This window comes from Chelonia mydas, chromosome 5 (genome assembly GCF_015237465.2).
Source record: "Chelonia mydas isolate rCheMyd1 chromosome 5, rCheMyd1.pri.v2, whole genome shotgun sequence".
NCBI lineage: Eukaryota > Metazoa > Chordata > Testudines > Cheloniidae > Chelonia > Chelonia mydas.
Genome location: NC_051245.2, coordinates 5,370,430 through 5,388,258, shown reverse-complemented (window position 1 = coordinate 5,388,258; position 17,829 = coordinate 5,370,430). Strand labels below are relative to the sequence as shown.

The 17,829-nt window shown below is 49.8% G+C and overlaps 1 protein-coding gene across 3 annotated transcripts in view; it reads left to right on the top strand.

Moving 5' to 3' along the window:
• Positions 1-7,876: 7,876 nt before the first annotated feature.
• Positions 7,877-17,829, top strand: part of UBE2R2 (ubiquitin conjugating enzyme E2 R2) — a 97,009-nt gene continuing 87,056 nt past the window's right edge. For 2 of the 3 annotated variants that reach the window (XM_037902318.2, XM_037902315.2), the window contains exon 1: positions 7,877-8,123. In XM_037902318.2, the coding sequence (XP_037758246.1) occupies positions 7,947-8,123 (177 nt within the window). In that variant the 5' untranslated portion in view covers positions 7,877-7,946. The remainder of the gene's footprint in view (positions 8,124-17,829) is intronic. The other variant, XM_037902316.2, reaches the window with a different exon arrangement.

The window sequence follows — 17,829 nt, the reverse complement described above, 5'->3', positions numbered from 1 at the left end:
CTGACCTTTTATGCCTACCACTTATAATCACTTAAAATCTATCTTTCTGAAGTTAATAAATCTGTTTGATATATTACCTAAAACAGTGTGTTTTGATTGAAGTGCTTGGGAAATCTCAGCTCAGGTTACAAAGGCTAGTGTGTGTCCTCACCACATTGAGGGAGGGGTGGACTGGGTACTGAACTTCCACTGTTCAGGCTTCTGACCAGGACAAGACCGTACAGTTCTGGGGTACAGGGCTAGGGGCTTGGGAGATTTGCTGGTGCCTTTCTCTGTGCAATTTGTGAGACACTCAGAGAGCGTTCATGCAATTTAGCTGGGTGTGGGGGTCTACAAGCTGTTTTACTGAGTGATGATAGTGCCTGGAGAGGTTTGCTGCTTGTCACTAGCAAAGCATTGTGGGAGACAGCCCAGGCTGGAGAGTTAAGGGGGCACAGGGTACACTAATTCCAGGTTGTACCCTGGGGATCCTGTCACAATTATTGCAGAGACAGGGACAGCTCAAGCCAGAAAGAACGAGTCTAGACTCTAGACAGTTCAGCTAAATATTTCCCCTAAGGCACAAGTGAAGAGATGAGGCTCTTTGATCTGTTTCACAGCAATATGGGAAACAAAGCTAGAATAACTAGACAAAAGGTGCAGGTAATCAAAGCACAACATCAAGGGCGCAGGAGGCGGCATGGCCCAGTGGACTAGACCTTTGGGAATAACAGTTGCGAATGGAAATTAGGATCTGACCATTGGGAATGGCAGTTGGAAAAGGACAGCTAGACTTGGGCAGTTGGAAATCACAGTGGAGAATAAACTGGACTGGGGCAGTTGGGAGCGACAGTTTAAATGGAGCAGTTCGACTTGGGCGGAATGAGAGCTGGGAATAATTGTTAACCGTGGGCAGCTGGGAATGGCAATTAGAATGGAGCAGTCATCATAGCATCTGTGACTGTTGCTCTTTCACTATGTCAGATGGGATCACTATAGACAGATGTCAAGCGCTCTCTCTTTCTTAGGGCCTGAGGGCCCTTTTTCTGCAGCACTTCGAGCCTTGGCCCTCAGATATTACAGTGATGAGGACAACATAAAAATCTACATAGAGCCGAACAAACTGCAAGCCCAAGAAGCTGGGACTGCTTCAAAACCCAGTGCAGATCATACATGTTCTAGTACAATGTATTCCCAATCGATTTGGACACTGAGGGATTGAATATTATGTCCAGGACACCTGTGTACTATGTTGAGAGGCCAAGGATGTATTTGAAAAATAAAGAAGTAAGAATATGGAACTGAGCGCTAATTGGCAAAAATACCTATCACCACAATGCCCAGTCTAATCTCTGCAGAATTTACAGCGTCTGTCATAGGCGTTGCAGGGAGGCCACGCTGACAGCTTATGGGTAGGTGGGCGCTTGATGGCTGCCACTGGCTCTAAGGATGAAGAGTCTGAGAATTGGATTAAAAAAAGACTCTTACTACTGCAAACGCTTTCATGTCAATGGCAGAACAAACGCTTTGGAAGACAGTGACCCCAGATTTAATCCCATCAGTAACTATGTTCAGTAATCAGGTGCATGCACAAGTATATCAGGGACTTTAAATGGTTCAGAAAATGTTGCACCTGAGGATGATTGCTCTCATCCATGTAAATCAGGAAGAACTCCACTGGAGTTGCACTGGTGTCAGAGAGAAAAGACTCAAGCCCGTTAACTGGTGACAAGGGGAGAGGCTTGTCTGTCAGTCTCTGAGTGGGAACTCAAGTTTTGTGGTGGCCTAGAGGAAGGCTGTACAGGGAAGCCTGGGTGAAATGTAACAGACACGCCTCTGGCTTGTCCTCCTGCAGCTGCTCCTTTATCTCAACAGCAGAGAATTCATTCAAGGGCATGGGAGACTTGGATTCTAGCTCCAACTGCGATTTCCACCAGACTTTGATCTCACTTATTCACAGTGCTAATACAATACCGGTATGGATCTCATCGGGATATAGGCCTCATGTTTAGGAGGTAACAATAATGGACCCAGGGTCAGCATTACAGGGTGGCAAGCAGGGCAATTCCCTGGGGCCACATGTCACAGGGGGCCCAGCAAAGTTGCTCAGGCTTCAGCTTCAGCCCCTAGTGGCAGGGCTTGGGCTTCCGCAGGGCCAGCGTTAGACTCACTGGGCCCAGGGCCAAAAGCCCAAGCCCAAGCCCTACCACCTGGGGCTGAAGCCGAAGCCCGAGCCCTGCCACCCAGGGCTGAATCCCTCAGGCTTCCACTTCAGCCCCGCGTGGCAGGGATCGGTCTTTGGCTTTCTGCCCGGGGCCCCAGTGAGTCTAACGCCATCCCTGAATGGACCTGTTTAGGCTTAAATGTTAGCTAGAATGACAACTTTTGGCTTTAACAGCTGATCCATGGAAGGCAAAATCAAACATGACAGCTCATTAATTGTTGAACAGGTGATCCCACACCATGTTGGAATTTTACTGGATTGTACAGGGGAACCCGAGTCTGATACTGACTCCTGAGGGATTCTGTGTGGTGCAAAGATGCTCTTATGTTTGCCAGTCACTATAGAAATGTTTGTGTTTCTCATGTTCTCTAGCTCAAAGGAACAACTGTAGTAGCCCACTACAAGCATGCGATTTTGGTTAGGCACCATTTTCTGTGGGTGAGATGGCAGCTTGTGGAGGATTCTGAGCGCGACATGTGATGCTGTCCCACAAATTGGACATTTTAGAACCTCAAAGCAGCCCCAAGTTCCCCCCCCCCCTGCTTGGGGCTGGGCACCAATGTCAGCCCTGCAAAAAGAACCCTGAGTGCGGGCGGGGCTGAACAGGGCATGAGGTAGGAGGTGGGTGGATCAGTGGTGGAAGAAGGTGTGGCTGGAGTGATTCATTTTCTACTGATTTCCCACTGCTGCACAAGCCTGGTAGGGAATTAGCCCCTGCAGCAGCAGATGACTAGGGAAAGCACAAACTGCCTGGTCTCAGTCTCTCCACCAGCATTAGTGGTGGTTCAGGGATGAACCTGGCCCCTCAGCCTTTCCTGCCTTCTTCTCTTCTGCCTACTACCACAGGGATTGAGGGACCCAAACCTTCACAGCCAAACCTCCACCCTCGGCCTCCATATTCCTTCCTGCCAGCTTTTCTGTGGGAGTTCCACAGGCCTCTGTCCTTGGTCCTCTTCTCCCGCTACACTGTATCTCTGGGTCATCTCATCTGCAAACACAAATTCCACTACCTTCTCTATAATGATGATCCATCGGCTCCCCCGGCAGTCCTGGTGCCAGAGGAGCTGTCAGCTCCCCCTGCGGCCTCGGTGCCAGAAGAGTTGTCAGTTTCCCAGAGGGCCGAAGGAGCTCGTTCTCCCTGCCAGGGCCCTGGGGCCGGAGGAGTTCTGTGGCCCCACTGATTATTGCGGGGGCGTGCCCCTGCTTGCCAGCCTTGTGCACATTCCTGGCTTTATCTAAATCTTTCTGATTCTTCCTGCATAACATCTCTAAGATACAGCATTTCTTATCCAGCCACACTGCTAAAAATCTCATACAAGCTCTCATTCTCTTGGGTCTTGATCACTGCAACATCCTTCTCTCTGGCCTTGACAAAGGCAGTCTAGCCTCCCTCACATCCATACAGAACACTGCTAAAAAGCTAATTTTTCTAGCCCATCGCTTGGACTCTCTCACTCCTCTTTGAATCCACGCACTGGCTCCCACTTCTCTATGGCATAAAACATCAACTGCTTGTCTTTACTTTCCAGGCCTTTCATGGACAATCCCCACCCGACCTATCAGCTCTCATTTGCTACCAAGCTGTCCACGCTCACCTCCGAGCGGCCCGTGACACCAGCCTCTGTCACCCAGTTGTTACATTTTTAAACAAGCTTTGTGCTTTCTCTCTTGCTGCCTGGCATACGTGGGTGGTGCTCCTCACGAACGTTCACAAAGCTACCAGCATCAAATCCCTTCTCAAAATGCTCCTTTGCTATGAGGCCTTCAAAAATCTTGACAAGAATTAGGCTGTTGGTGTGTTGCGACGACCGCTGTCTGTCATGCTGATGGATATTTTCTCATTGTTTCTTTGTGCTCTCCTGTCTATTTGTATCCATCTGTTGTCTCTTGTTTTGTACTTAGATTGTCAGCTCCTTAAGGCCTGGATCCTGTTTTTATTTTGTTTGTACAGCACCTGCTACAATGTATCCTGGTCTATGATTAGGGCTCCTTGGCGCTATGGTAATACAAATCATAAATAAAAATAATAGTAAAATGTGGCCACTCTCGTCAGCCATCTCATCCATCCTCAGAAGACTACTGAAGAGAATCTGGTCCTGAGTGCCAGATAAAGACTTGAGTCCACCTATAATCCAGGCTCCCCAAAGGACTACCCTTCCCCAGCCCCATCAATCCACATCCAGAAGCCATCCTCCCACTGTCCCTGGCTTCTGTGGGTCTCCCACCCCCACAAGGTAGGAACTCAGCGTCCCTCAAAAGGCAGTTTCACAATTCTCCCTCCCAACATGTGAGTCAGTCTACTCCACAGGTGAGAGAGGGAACCATGCAATTTAGCTGAATCCAACCTCACCTTGTCCTCACTCTGATTGGCAAAGAAGGGTGTGATTGAGGGAGGGTGTGTCAGGAATTCAGTTGGCTCCAGATGTGGTCAGCTGGCAACCCAGTGAACCTGGCTGGACCCAATAAGCCCTCACTGAGTTCCTGTGCTCCCTGCCTGGACAGAAGAGCCAGCAGACCCTCATTTAAACTTTTCAGCAATAACAGCACAGGGGCTGCTCAATGTATTCCAGGCTTGCGGTTGTGCTAGGGCTGCTTCCTGTACCTTGCTCCACCCTGTGCGTGTTCCTGCTCCAGCCCCAGTCTCTACCTTCCTCCGATCCCTCTGGGTCCTGACTCCTGGCTCTGACCGCTGGCTTGTCTCCCAACCACGACTCCGGTTCTGCCTTCTGGCTCTGCTCCAACTACTAGGTCTGACTCCTGTTCCAACTAGAACGTCACCCTGCCTATGCCCCAGAGTGTGCCAGGGCGTAGAAGATATATTTATTAGTTACCCTAATCTCATGCCACCCTCATTCCCATAGGAAAGTAATCAGTGGTGGCAGGGATAAGAGGAAGGGAAAACAAAAATAGGGACGTAGGAATTGCCAGACTGTATCAGACCCATGGGCCTTCTCATGCTGTATTGTCTTCAACAGTAGCCAGTAGCAGCTGCTTCAGAGGAAGGTGCAAGAACCCTGTAGTAGGCAGTTGTGGGATAATCTACCCCACATGAAGGTCTCAGCCTAGTCCCTACTAGAGATCGTTTAAGACTTCAACCATGAGATTTCTTATCCATTTCAATACTTATTTAGCATTGACTGGATGTTCTTGTTACCTATCCAAAGGGCCAGTCTCTCTTTGAATCTTGCTAAATTCTGGAACGCAGCAACATCTTGTGACACTGAGCTTCACAGATCAGTTACATGCTGTGCGGAAGAAGGATTTCCTTTTATCACCTTGGAATCTGCCTCCTTTCACTGAATATCCCCTTGTTCTTTCTCTCTCTCACACATACCTATAGTATTTAACTCCTGCCCCATAGCCCTGCCACCACCCCTTTTACATGGCCGCATCATTAACCACAAAACCATTTCCTCTTCTTCCCTTCCCTCTTCTACCTCCATAGGTTTGTCCAAGGACCCAAGCCCCTGCTGCTGGGGGTGATGGAGCCAGTGCTTGTACGAGGCATTGACTCCAGAACAGTTCTGGATAGAACGGGGTGAACCAGGGCACTACTGTGGTCAAGCAGCAGCCCTGGACCCAAGTCCACCATATACATGATATAGAAATATTAAATATCAGTTTCTATTTTGAATAATGGCTCCTTTTGATTTTCTTGTATAATTCCCAGAAGATGTTAGGTCATTCAAAGGCCCCTATCTGGAAATATGCCCTTTGTTTGTTTGACAATGAACCTACCAATGCAATAGAATGGAATAAGTAAAGAGTTCCCAAACTTTTCTGTAATACGGACCACCTCTTAATGGCGACATTGTCTTGAGGATGCCCCTCCCATATGTTGTCATATAGAGTAAGTCCCTTCCCTTTGATGAATATGTAACATACTTGTGGTAACCATAGCAATTGCATACATGGAAAAATGTAGTAAAGTATTTGTCTTTAGTATGAGCAAGACAAATCTCAGACACACACTCTAATTTTGGTCTTAATTTCTTCCCATAAGTTTTGTTGTATCGAGTCAGAACAAGGAGGAGAGGCAGATTTCTGTGGACCACTGGCATATGTTCTTCAGACCACTAGTCGCCTACGTGACCCAGTATTGCCAATCCTAAATGTAAACAAAAAAATCATGTATGGAGTGGTGTTGTAGCTATGTTGGTCCCAGGATATTAGAGAGACCAGGTGAGTGAGTTAATATCTTTTATTGGACCAACTTCTGTTGGTGAAAGCAACAAGCTTTCAAGTTACCCGAAGAAGAGCTCTGTGTAGCTTGAAAGCTTTGTCTCTCTCACCAACAGAAATAAGTCCAATAAAAAATATTACCTCACCCACCTGGTCTCTCTGAAAAAAATCATGTCTCATCCCCAAATACATAAAAATGATTTTTGGGGTTAGTTTTTGTTGCCTTCTGTTTGTTTTAGCTTTTAGGATGCAATCAGGTCACATTTTCAAGCTTCCTCTGCAACCATGAAGGCTAAAACTTATTTTCTTTTTCAAATGAACGCTGAAATTCTCATGTATTGCCATGCCTCCTGGAGTTGGGGCTTTAAGAACATCACTAATTACTGCAAGCCTCATGACAAAATCATGAGAGTTGGTAACATGGTGGATCACCGTTTGGGAACCTCTGCTAGGCAGACGGGAATTTCTGCCAATTATAGCCACCCCGTATACCTGCACCTGTGCACACTGCTAGTGTTGACAGGCAAAACATTATTTGCATTCACGATCTTTACCCTGATGCCAAGCAGTGATTAAGTTTCATTGGTGCAAACAGCAGCTTTTCCTGCTCACTCTAGGGGTTGCGCTGATGCAGCTATACCGATGGCTGTGAGCGGGGAAAACACTAGTAGGTCGCTGGATCAGTCAATGCCAGAGGTTTCCAAACTGTGGTCCACAGTGTTGCCCACTCTCTTAATGTTATCTCTGGCTTTGATCAAGACAATCCCCTATGCAGGCAAGGCCATACAGCCTGGGCCAAACGTCCCTGAAGCTGCAGGCCGAGGTAGCTGTTACCTTGCAAGTGAGTTAGCGGGCTGCTAATGCAAGCCCCATAAAAAGAGGGAAACCACGTCCCTGGGGTGGGGAAATGATGGTGGCAGGGCAGGTGCCAGGCCCAAGCGATGCAAGCCAGGGTGGGAGGGAGCATCCCCATGCAAGTGGGATGACTTGAGGGGGCTGCCCCAGGAGGGCAGCCAGAAGGGGGACCCTCAGAGAGAGGGTGGGGTGGGGAGGGGGGTTCACTTCTGCCCCCCCGCAAATCACGAGGGCTCCAGCCAGGGGCGGCGGAGGGGCAAGGGCCTGGTTCCTTCAGAGGGGGCGGGGCAGCATGGCGGAGCTCGCCGGGGGACCCGCCGCTCGGCCGGGTGCGGGGGGATGGGCCGAGAAGACCGGCGGGCGGGGCTTCGGCGGGCAGGGGGCGGGGCCCGGCGCGGAACGGCGCGCTGAGGTCAGCGGCGAGCGGCGCCGTCACAAAAGGAAGTGGCGGCGGCGGCGGCCGAAGGCGGGGGGGGTCCGGAGCCGGGCGCGAGCCAGCGGGCGGGCGGGCAGGCAGCTGGGCCGGAGGCCCCGAGGCAGCGGAGCGGAGCCGCCCCGCAGCCCGAGGGCGCGGGCGCGGGCGGAGCGCGGCGCCCAGGCCCCGGCGGAGGGAGGCAGGCGGGCGGGCAGGCGCGGAGGGAGGCAGGCGGGCGGGCGGGGGCCCCGGGCCGGCGGGGGGCGCCCCGGGCCCGCTCGGCGCCGCGCCATGGCCCAGCAGCAGGTGAGCAGCTCGCAGAAGGCGCTGATGCTGGAGCTGAAGTCGCTGCAGGAGGAGCCGGTGGAGGGCTTCCGCATCACCCTGGTGGACGAGTCCGACCTCTACAACTGGGAGGTGGCGATCTTCGGGCCCCCCAACACCCTCTACGAGGGCGGCTACTTCAAGGTAGGCGGCCGGCGCGGGCTCAGCCCCCTCTGTGTGTGTGTGTGTGGGGGGGCCCGACTCGTGTGTGTGTGGGGGGGTAGTGCTGGGGTGGGGCGCCCCCCCGCCGTGTGTGTGTGTGTGTGGGGGGGGGAGAGTGCTGGGGCGGGGGGCCCCCCCGCCTCGTGGGGGGGTGGGTGGGTGTGTGTGGGGGGGAGAGTGCTGGGGCGGGGGGCCCCCCCGCCTCGTGGGGGGGTGGGTGGGTGTGTGTGGGGGGGAGAGTGCTGGGGCGGGGGGGCCCCCCCGCCTCGTGGGGGGGTGGGTGGGTGTGTGTGGGGGGGGAGAGTGCTGGGGCGGGGGGCCCCCCCGCCTCGGGGGGGGGTGGGTGGGTGTGTGTGGGGGGGGAGAGTGCTGGGGCGGGGGGCCCCCCCGCCTCGTGGGGGGGTGTGTGGGTGTGTGTGGGGGGGGAGAGTGCTGGGGCGGGGGGCCCCCCCCCCACCTGGGGGGGTGTGTGGGTGTGTGTGGGGGGGGAGAGTGCTGGGGCGGGGGGCCCCCCCGCCTCGTGGGGGGGTGTGTGGGTGTGTGTGGGGGGGGGAGAGTGCTGGGGTGGGGGCCCCCCCGCCTCGTGGGGGGGTGGGTGGGTGTGTGTGGGGGGGGAGAGTGCTGGGGTGGGGGCCCCCCCGCCTCTTGGGGGGGGTGTGTGTGTGTGGGGGGGAGAGTGCTGGGGTGGGTGGGGGCCCCCCCGCCTCTTGGGGGGGGGGGGTGTGTGTGGGGGGGGGGAGAGTGCTGGGGTGGGGGCCCCCCGCCTCTTGGGGGGGGGGTGTGTGGGGGGGAGAGTGCTGGAGTGGGGGCCCCCCCGCCTCTTGGGGGGGGGTGTGTGTGGGGGGGGGAGAGTGCTGGGGTGGGGGCCCCCCCCGCCTCTTGGGGGGGTGTGTGTGTGTGTGTGGGGGGGAGAGTGCTGGGGTGGGGCCCCCCCGCCTCTTGGGGGGGGTGTGTGTGGGGGGGGGGAGAGTGCTGGGGTGGGGGCCCCCCCGCCTCGTGGGGGGCTGTGTGTGTGTGTGGGGGGGCCGAGTGCTGGGGTGGGGGCCCCCCGCCTCGTGGGGGGCTGTGTGTGTGGGGGGGGGGAGAGTGCTGGGGTGGGGGCCCCCCGCCTCGTGGGGGGCTGTGTGTGTGTGTGTGGGGGGGAGAGTGCTGAGGTGGGGGCCCCCCCGCCTCGTGGGGGGCTGTGTGTGTGTGTGTGGGGGGGAGAGTGCTGAGGTGGGGGCCCCCCCGCCTCGTGGGGGGCTGTGTGTGTGTGTGTGGGGGGGAGAGTGCTGAGGTGGGGGCCCCCCGCCTTGTGGGGGGCTGTGTGTGGGGGGGGGGAGAGTGCTGAGGTGGGGGCCCCCCCGCCTTGTGGGGGGCTGTGTGTGTGTGCGGGGGGAGAGTGCTGAGGTGGGGGGCCCCATGTACTCCCAAACTACTCTATTGGGGAAGTGCTGCTGCTTCAAGCATAATGGACCCCTAAACCCTTCTGGTACTTCAAGATAAGGGGACCCCACTTTCTCCAACCTCCTGTATGGAGGTGGGGTGGGTGGTGGGGGGGGAGACTTGCTTCAAGGTAAGGAATGCATGGGCCCTGATACTTGTTGTGGGAAACCCAAGAGCTCTTGGAGTGGACCCCTCCTCCACCCTGTATAGGGGGCTGACACCACCCTCAGGATTCCCCATGCCCCTCTGAGAAGGCCCATCATCCCCTTGTATGGGTGGTCCTTCAAGGTAAGGTACGGGCTCAGATTCCTTGTGTCTCTGGGAAGGGAGTGGCGGGATAGCCTATACATTATGGGTGGGTTGCTTCAAGACAAGGGACCTGCTGCTGCCACCATATTGTATGTGGGGGATGTGCATCAAAATAAGGGCTCCCCCTACTTGCTCTCAGAATCAACTGTTCCCTCCTTCTGTGCCCCCCAGTGTTCCAGAATGAAGTGCTGTACTCCATCCCCTCCCAGCAGTTACCCCCCCACACCCTGCATGGGGTGCTTAAAGATAGCAAAACCATTCTCTCCCATTAGACCCTTCTGCAACCTGTACGAGGGAAGCTACTTCAGGGTAAGGGGTCCCCAGCCACTGGTTGCTTTTCAGCCTGTTTGAAGGAGTCCTCTTCAGGGTAGAGAACCTCCGTCCCTGGGACCCCAGAACTCTGCATTTTAATTCAGAATAAGGGACCCCATCCTTGAGTCCCCATAACCTTTGTAATGGGAACACTTCTAGGGATCCCATGCCCTCTGCCTAAGGATAGCCTGTGGGGAGGCCCTTCCAATCCCTGGAAGGGTATTTTCAGAGTAGGTGGTCACTCTCATCACCAGGTTGTCCAGGTGCCCCAGCACTCTGCATAGGGAATCCCTTCAAGATAAAGGATCTAGGGGCTTCCCTTGTCCCCAGTGATTCCCCTATATCTTTCAGCTTCCCTATACTTGTATATGGAGTCTACTTTAACTTGAAGAACCCACAGTGGTCTGTCATCTCCAACACTGGCAATGGTGGTTTAACATTCTGTATAAAAGGGGACTGCTTCAGTATGAGGGATCTGTTCTCTGGTTGCAATGGCCTCCGTTCTTTCTCCTGATGGTCCTGCTGCGAGGGTTCCTTCATCCCCTTTCCAAGTAATGTATCCATGTCAACACCATGTAGAAAGACAGCTACTTCATGATAAGGAACCCCTGTGGCATTCTCCCATCCCCCCCCCCCCCCCCCCCCCCCCCCCCCCCGCCTATCCCTGGGGCAACAACATGTATGAGTGTGACTGTTTCACAGTAATTGGCTGACCTTGATGTGCTCTTCCTCTCCCCCCCCCCCCCCAAAAAAAAAAAAAAAACCGAAAAAACTCTTAATGTCTTTCTACAGCACCCTTTGTCAGGATGGATACTTCATGCTAAAGGCTCTTCCTGCTGCCGGAATGCCTGGGGTCATCCAGTGTTTGATTTACCTGTTACCTCACAGTGCATCCCTCCTTCATCTCTCCCCAAACTTGGAAGAGGGGCTAAAAGGGCCATAAATCTGCTTCAGTGCAGAAAGCAGAGAAATGCTTTCAGTTCCCCTTCTGATCTTCCTGTCTTTCTAGAAAACTGCATAGCCATTATTTCTCCTCTTGTGACTAGAGTAAACAAGTCCTTTGACTTATGAGAAAGGAACTAAGGGGAGAGGGCTCCAAAATGTGGAGACATTGGGAATGTTAGAAAACTGCCCTGTTGGAGGTATGGAGAAGTAGTTAATCTTCTACTTGTTACAAATAGCATCTTTGAGGGTTGGCTTCTGCAGATGGTACCCCTGATCGACAAATGTGGCCTGTCAGAATTTTGCAGTGTCCAGTGGCCTCTGATATGGCATCACCTGCTGCAACTTATTCCCCTAGGATTCCCCCTTTCTAACAGTGACTCCAGTCAGCTCCATTTTATGCACACTATCTGGTGTCCTTTGACTCCTAGCAAGTTGAAGGAAAAACTTGAACATGTTTACATCAGGTTCTTTGCATCTTCACCTACTTATTGCCTCTCTGGATCAGGGTGTAAATACTTTCTTTTGGGAAACCAAAATATTAACAGCCTGTAGCTTTTTGACTAAATTGTTTTAGTTTAGCCTTATTGTTTTGAAAGAAGAAAACACTTCAGCACAATCTTTCCTTTTGTAATGAGTATGGTTGACTTTGTCATGGCAGTGTGATGTTTGTATTTTTAGATTTACCTCCATTATTACTTAGGAAGCAGCCCCAGTTTTGGCCTAGTAACTGGGTCAGCTTTGCATCATAAGGTGGGGTTAACCTTTCATACCTATACTTTGGAATTGGTGAGTAACCCTAATAAAACAGGGAGGGTGGGTCTCAAGTATTTTGTATGTGTTTAGTTACTTGCTGGGTCCTGCATTTGTCTTTGGGCTGTAAAATGCTTGAACAAGCTGGTAAAAGTGTTCTTCGGAAATGCACTTAAGTTTAGGTTTCAGCTAGGAGGCCACAATTGACTTGTAGTAAAGTAAAGCAACGAATGATTATGGCTCTGATGCTCTTCCTCATGCTATACTGTACCTGCTGTAGCTTTTCTTTGGGAGAAATTTGTGACATACTTGGCACAATTGACCTATTATACAGGTCTGTGGTGCTATATTTAAAAAAAAAATATTTTACTTCTATATGTAGATTTATTCCACTCTCATTACCATAGTATATGAGTGTTTTCCAGTAGTGCATAAAGTAACTTGACTAACACTTGTCATATGTGACTTGTTCTCTCTCCTTTTCTCCCTAGGGGAAGACTTGTATCTGCAGTGTAAATCTTTCTTGTTTTGTTAAGATTTTGTTTTGGGGCATTTCTTTTAAATACACACAGCTCTGTTTGAGAAGGCAGGTCAAAGAAGTGTACTTTGCACTTGGAGCAAAAGGTGGTGAGGTTTGTGATATACTTCGCTTCTTGCGGGAATTCCTGAGAGAGCTTGACTGTCTCCTGCACAGGCTGACTTTAGCATTATGGTACGCAAATTCCATTGTACCTCAGGAATGGAGTTGCTGACTAAGGTCTTCATCCTGGAGTTGTGGCAATTGTTCAGATATGCTGGTGCCCAGGCCACTGAGTGCCTTGAAGATAAGGACTGGGGCCTTGAACTTAACTGTGTTCTACGGGGTGCCAGCATAGAGAGAGGAATGGAGACTTGATATGCTCTTGTCAGCCTGTGTTGCTGAGGAAACTAGGCACAGCATTCTGTAGTAGCAGGGTCTCTTGGCCAACTGGAGCTATTAAAAGTATTATTGATTGATGCTATGTGAAATCTTACTGTTGGCAAAGAATCTAGGAGCCGTCTAAGCTACTGCTGGATTCACCAGGTGTGTGCGCATCTTTCAGCTATGTTTCAGTCTCCCTTGGCTCCACTACTTGGAGTGCTTTCCTCTGCCCACCAACATAATGTCCATCTTGTTCGGATTCAGCTTCAAATAGCTGTTCATTTACCAGCTTGTCCTGTCCAAGCATTGGGCATCTTGATGGGAGTGGTATGGTCAGACTGGTAAAGGATAGCTAGAATGGTCATCTACACATTGTTGACATGAGAGCATGTTGTCTTGTCGGTTCACCTGGTGGCTGCATATAGATTTTTAAATAAGACCAAAGAGATGATCCTTATGAGACCCCCACAAGTGATGGCTCTAGTGGCAGAGAGGCAGCTTACCACTACTCTTAGTGCTTCCCTCCAGGAAGGATTTAAACCATTTTAGAGCAAAGGATCTCTGTCACCTCTCCCAGGCAGTGCAGAAGTATCTTAATGTTAACAGTGTTGGCTGATGCAGAGGTCAGTAGGAGGAGAATAAATGTCTCCATCCACTGATAGCAAGAGATAATCTATCACTGCCACAAAATCAGTTTCCATTCTGTACCCTGGCCTGAATCCAGACTGTGTTGATTGGAGGATGTTCACTTCAGTTAGATGAATTTGTATTAGGCCTTTGGCTAGAGTCTTGTTACACTAGGAAAGTTTTGGCTGGAATAGCTATACTTGTATAACTTACTGGCAAACCCTCCTAGTGTAGATGTAGCTTATACTGACACAAAAGTGCTGCTGGCAACATATCTTGTACCAGTTCCAGAAGACATGTAAGCTATACCAGCAAAACACTTTTATCGCACTATAAGTGCATCTACACTGGGACTTATACTGGCATAGTTCTGCTTAGGGCCCTACCAGATTTGCTGTCCATTATGGTCAATTTCATGGCCATAGGATTTGAAAATTGGTAGATTTCATGTTTTCAGATGTTTAACTCTGAAATTTCATGGTGTTGTAACCATGGGGGTCCTGACCCAAAAGGGGATTGTGTGTGTGTGTGGGGGGGTGGGGGGTTGCAAACCTGTTCTGGGGGCTGGGAGAGGGGTCATGGGATTGCCACACTCACTTCTGTGCTGCCTTCAGAGCTTCTTCCAGCTGCAGCAGATTCCCGGAGGTGGAGGTGGGTATGAGAGCAACTGTGCAGGAGATGGACAAATCCTGTCTCTCCCCTGCCTCACCAGAGCTATGCGCCCCCTTTGCTGGGGCACTCCTGGGGACATCAGATTTCACGAAGAAGGGCTTATTTCACAGTCTGTGGTGTGTTTTTCATGGCCATGAAATTGGTAGGGCCCTAGTTAAGCTCGTATAAACTAAGTGTTGACCAGATATGGTGGTTCTAGCAACTTGTTCAGGAATGGAAGTTTTTGATACTGGATAGTAGTTGCCTAGAGCAAATGTATCCAGGTGGATTTCTTCAGTGCTGGTTATCCTGTTGTCTGTTGGAGGAAAGGATGATTCCTTCTGAAATACCTGCACAACACCTCATTCAGGGTTATAAGTGGCAGTGGTTGGTCTTCTCTCTTTCACAAGCTGAGAACGAACAGGTCTTGGGTTGAAATGCCTAAGGTATCCAGTAATTCTTGAATGAACGTACTGGACTCCAGGAATTCATGTGGGCTCTTAATTGGCTCCCATTTGGCTGGTACGGGGGAGCAGACCCATGTTTGAGAAGCATTCCTGCAAGTGCATATTCTTTTCCACCAAGTAGGATACTAGTCCTTTGCAGTGGTTGGTGCTGTGTTCTGATGTGGCCTCTAAGGCACTCAGGATTGATGAAAGGGTTTGCCGTCCTTGACAGCTCCTTAGGGTGGAATTTGGCAGTCTCATTGGAGCCTGATAGGAAGGTTCTCCTGCCCTGTAATATAGCCTCAGTATAAGCTTGGAGAAATTCTGTTTCAATTTGTTTTCCACCATCAGTGCTTGAGTTTCTGACCTTCTCTTTCTATTACAAGGTATCAAAAAACCAAGGAGATCTGTTGTGGGTGAAGAGGAGGAGTGGGGTGTGTGTGTGGATGTGTATGGGTGGTCAAGAGCAAGGTTCACCAGATTAACTCCTTGCCCTGTGGGTGGAGTGCTGTTGTCAATTAGCGTGCTTTAGAATCCAGTGCAGTTTGCCTTTTATCGAATCAGGGTCATGGGTCTTTCTCTGTTTCTGGGAGCTGGGAAAACTCTTGACAACTGCTTTAATGAGATGGAGTACTTGTGGCACCTTAGAGACTAACCAATTTATTTGAGCATAAGCTTTCGTGAGCTACAGCTCACTTCATCGGATGCATACTGTGGAAAATACAGAAGATGTTCTTATACATACAAACCATGAAAAAATGGGTGTTTACCACTACAAAAGGTTTTCTCTCCCTCTCCCCCCCCCCCCCCCCCACTCTCCTGCTGGTAAATTTATTTGAGCATAAGCTATTGCCAGCAGGAAAGTGGGGTGGGGGGAGAACCTTCTGTAGTGGTAAACACCCATTTTTTCATGGTTTGTATAAGAACATCTTCTGTATTTTGCATGCATCTGATGAAGTGAGCTGTAGCTCACGAAAGCTTATGCTCAAATAAATTGGTTAGTCTCTAAGGTGCCACAAGTACTCTTTTTCTTTTTGCGAATACAGACTAACACGGCTGTTACTCTGAAACCTGTCTTTAATGAGATGGTCTGTCAAGAAGACAGTGGCTGGGTTGTGGTCATCTTGATGTTGGCATCTAATCTGAAGATCTGGTCCAAGGTGTGAGTTGGACCGGAGAGAATCTGTGAGAGGCAAGTGCATAGATGGGATTTGGGGTTTTGAGAAGAGTATCAGACGCATGTCTCCCTTTAATCCTGTCCAAAACTGGGAACACAAGGTAATATAGGAAGCCTAAAAAGATGTGGGTGTAACTTTCTAAATTATATAAGCTTGGTTTTTGTGTTGAACAGTGTTTGTGTATAAAACAGGTTTGTGGGCTGTAGTTAAAACTGGGTCTATAAGTAATGTCCCTGATGAGGGATGATTAACATGATTGCATTGAGGTAGGGCAAACCTGAAAAGGGGAATGTATATAATTCTTGGAATAAAAAATTTAGGAAGTTGATAATAAGATGCATCCAGAAGCAGAGTTGGATGAACCTTATTTCAGTCACACTAGTCAAAATTTGTAGTTAAGACTCCGAGGATGAGTTGCTTATGTAAAAGGTGAGACTTCCATCATGTTAATAGATGCAGTGGGTAGCACAGGAGTTAAAGATGGTACATAGAAACTAATAGATTAATATATTTAATAGAAAAGCGAAATTTTAAATTTAAAGGGACACAGTTGATTTAAAAATCACACTTGTCTGCAAAGTTATATATTTGATATGATGTCCTAGATGTTTCTCCAGTCATTCAAGATGGGATGGTTTCTGCCTGGAGGAGCTCACCGTTTAAGGATAGGCATGTGGACAGAGGCTAAGGAAGGGAGCAGTAAATAGGGATGGTTCTTATACAAGTCAACTAGATTCTCTGTAGAAAGCATGACAAGTGGAAGTTTAAGAGGGGCTTAAACGTGTGCAGGGTAGTAGCCTTGTAGATGAGCTGAGAGGTCCTACCATGCATATAAGAGACGTAAAGTTGTGAAGCTGACAGATGAGTGGTCAAAGACATGACTACAGAGTGGAGGGAGCAGGGTGATATGAAGCTTGACAAACGAAATGGGGCAGAATTACATAGAGCTCTGAATATTGGTGATAAGAGTTATTTGTAACAATTTAAGGTTAATACCTTTTTAGTTTTTTCTCTAATCCTTCACTTTGTTGTGGGTTTGTGTACTTGAAGTTGTGTTATGTACACAAATATCACCCATCAATCTGCATTTCTACTATGATCAGTACTCTGCACAATAACTGTGTGTCCCTGGGTCCTACGTATACCTATCACAACATGTGGTATACCTCCTCCTGTGCAGCAAATGTCCCAACTACTACTATGTAGGTGAAATCAGACAATTGCTACACTGTGGAATGAACTCTCACAGAAAAATAGGACCAACACGCCCTATCGCTTATAATCAAACACTTTTGACAAATCGATCACTCCATATCTGGCCTTTTCCGTCTTTGTCCTCAAAGGAAACCTGCACAACACCTTCAAAATATGAGCCTGGAAACTCAAATTCATAACTCTGCTGGACACCAAAAACCATGGACTTAACAGAGATGCTGGTTTTATGGCTCATTACAACAATGTGTAATGTGTCCTGCTAACCCTATTTTGTCATAGAACTGCACAAGCGTTAATTGCCCACTTCGTTCATTGTCTACAACATGATTGAAGCCCTTATGCTTAACAATCTGTCCCTCCTTGTGTTTAGATAGGACATTTTCTGGTTACGTTCTCAAGGCCTGAGGAAGAACTTTGTGAGGCTTGAAAGTCTGTCCAACTTCGGTTGGAGGAAAGGTCCAATAAGATACTGTCACCCACCTTGTTTCTCTCATATCTTGGGGCCAGCACAGCTGTAGCTCACGAAAGCTTATGCTCAAATAAATGTTAGTCTCTAAGGTGCCACAAGTACTCCTTTTCTTTTTGCAAATGCAGACTAACATGGCTGCTGCTCTGAAACAACACTATGGTCATTCTTGCTTTCTCCTGTATAGTCAAATTGGTTTTTCCTCTTTGTGGGCCTTTGTTATAAGAGGAGAGAGATTATGGTTAAAATAGGGAAATATTATAAAACCACAGTCTGGCTGGGGGATTGAGGGAGCAGGTTTAACACCTGGAACTGTTTTATATTTCTTCTAATAGATGCTGCCAACTTGCTCTCTAGTCCAACTTTCCTAACAACATTCCAGATTTCAGGATCTGTTTTCAAGTATTCCATTGTCAATTGCTTTTAACCTTTTTATCTGGAGTTGACATGTCCCATTTAGTAG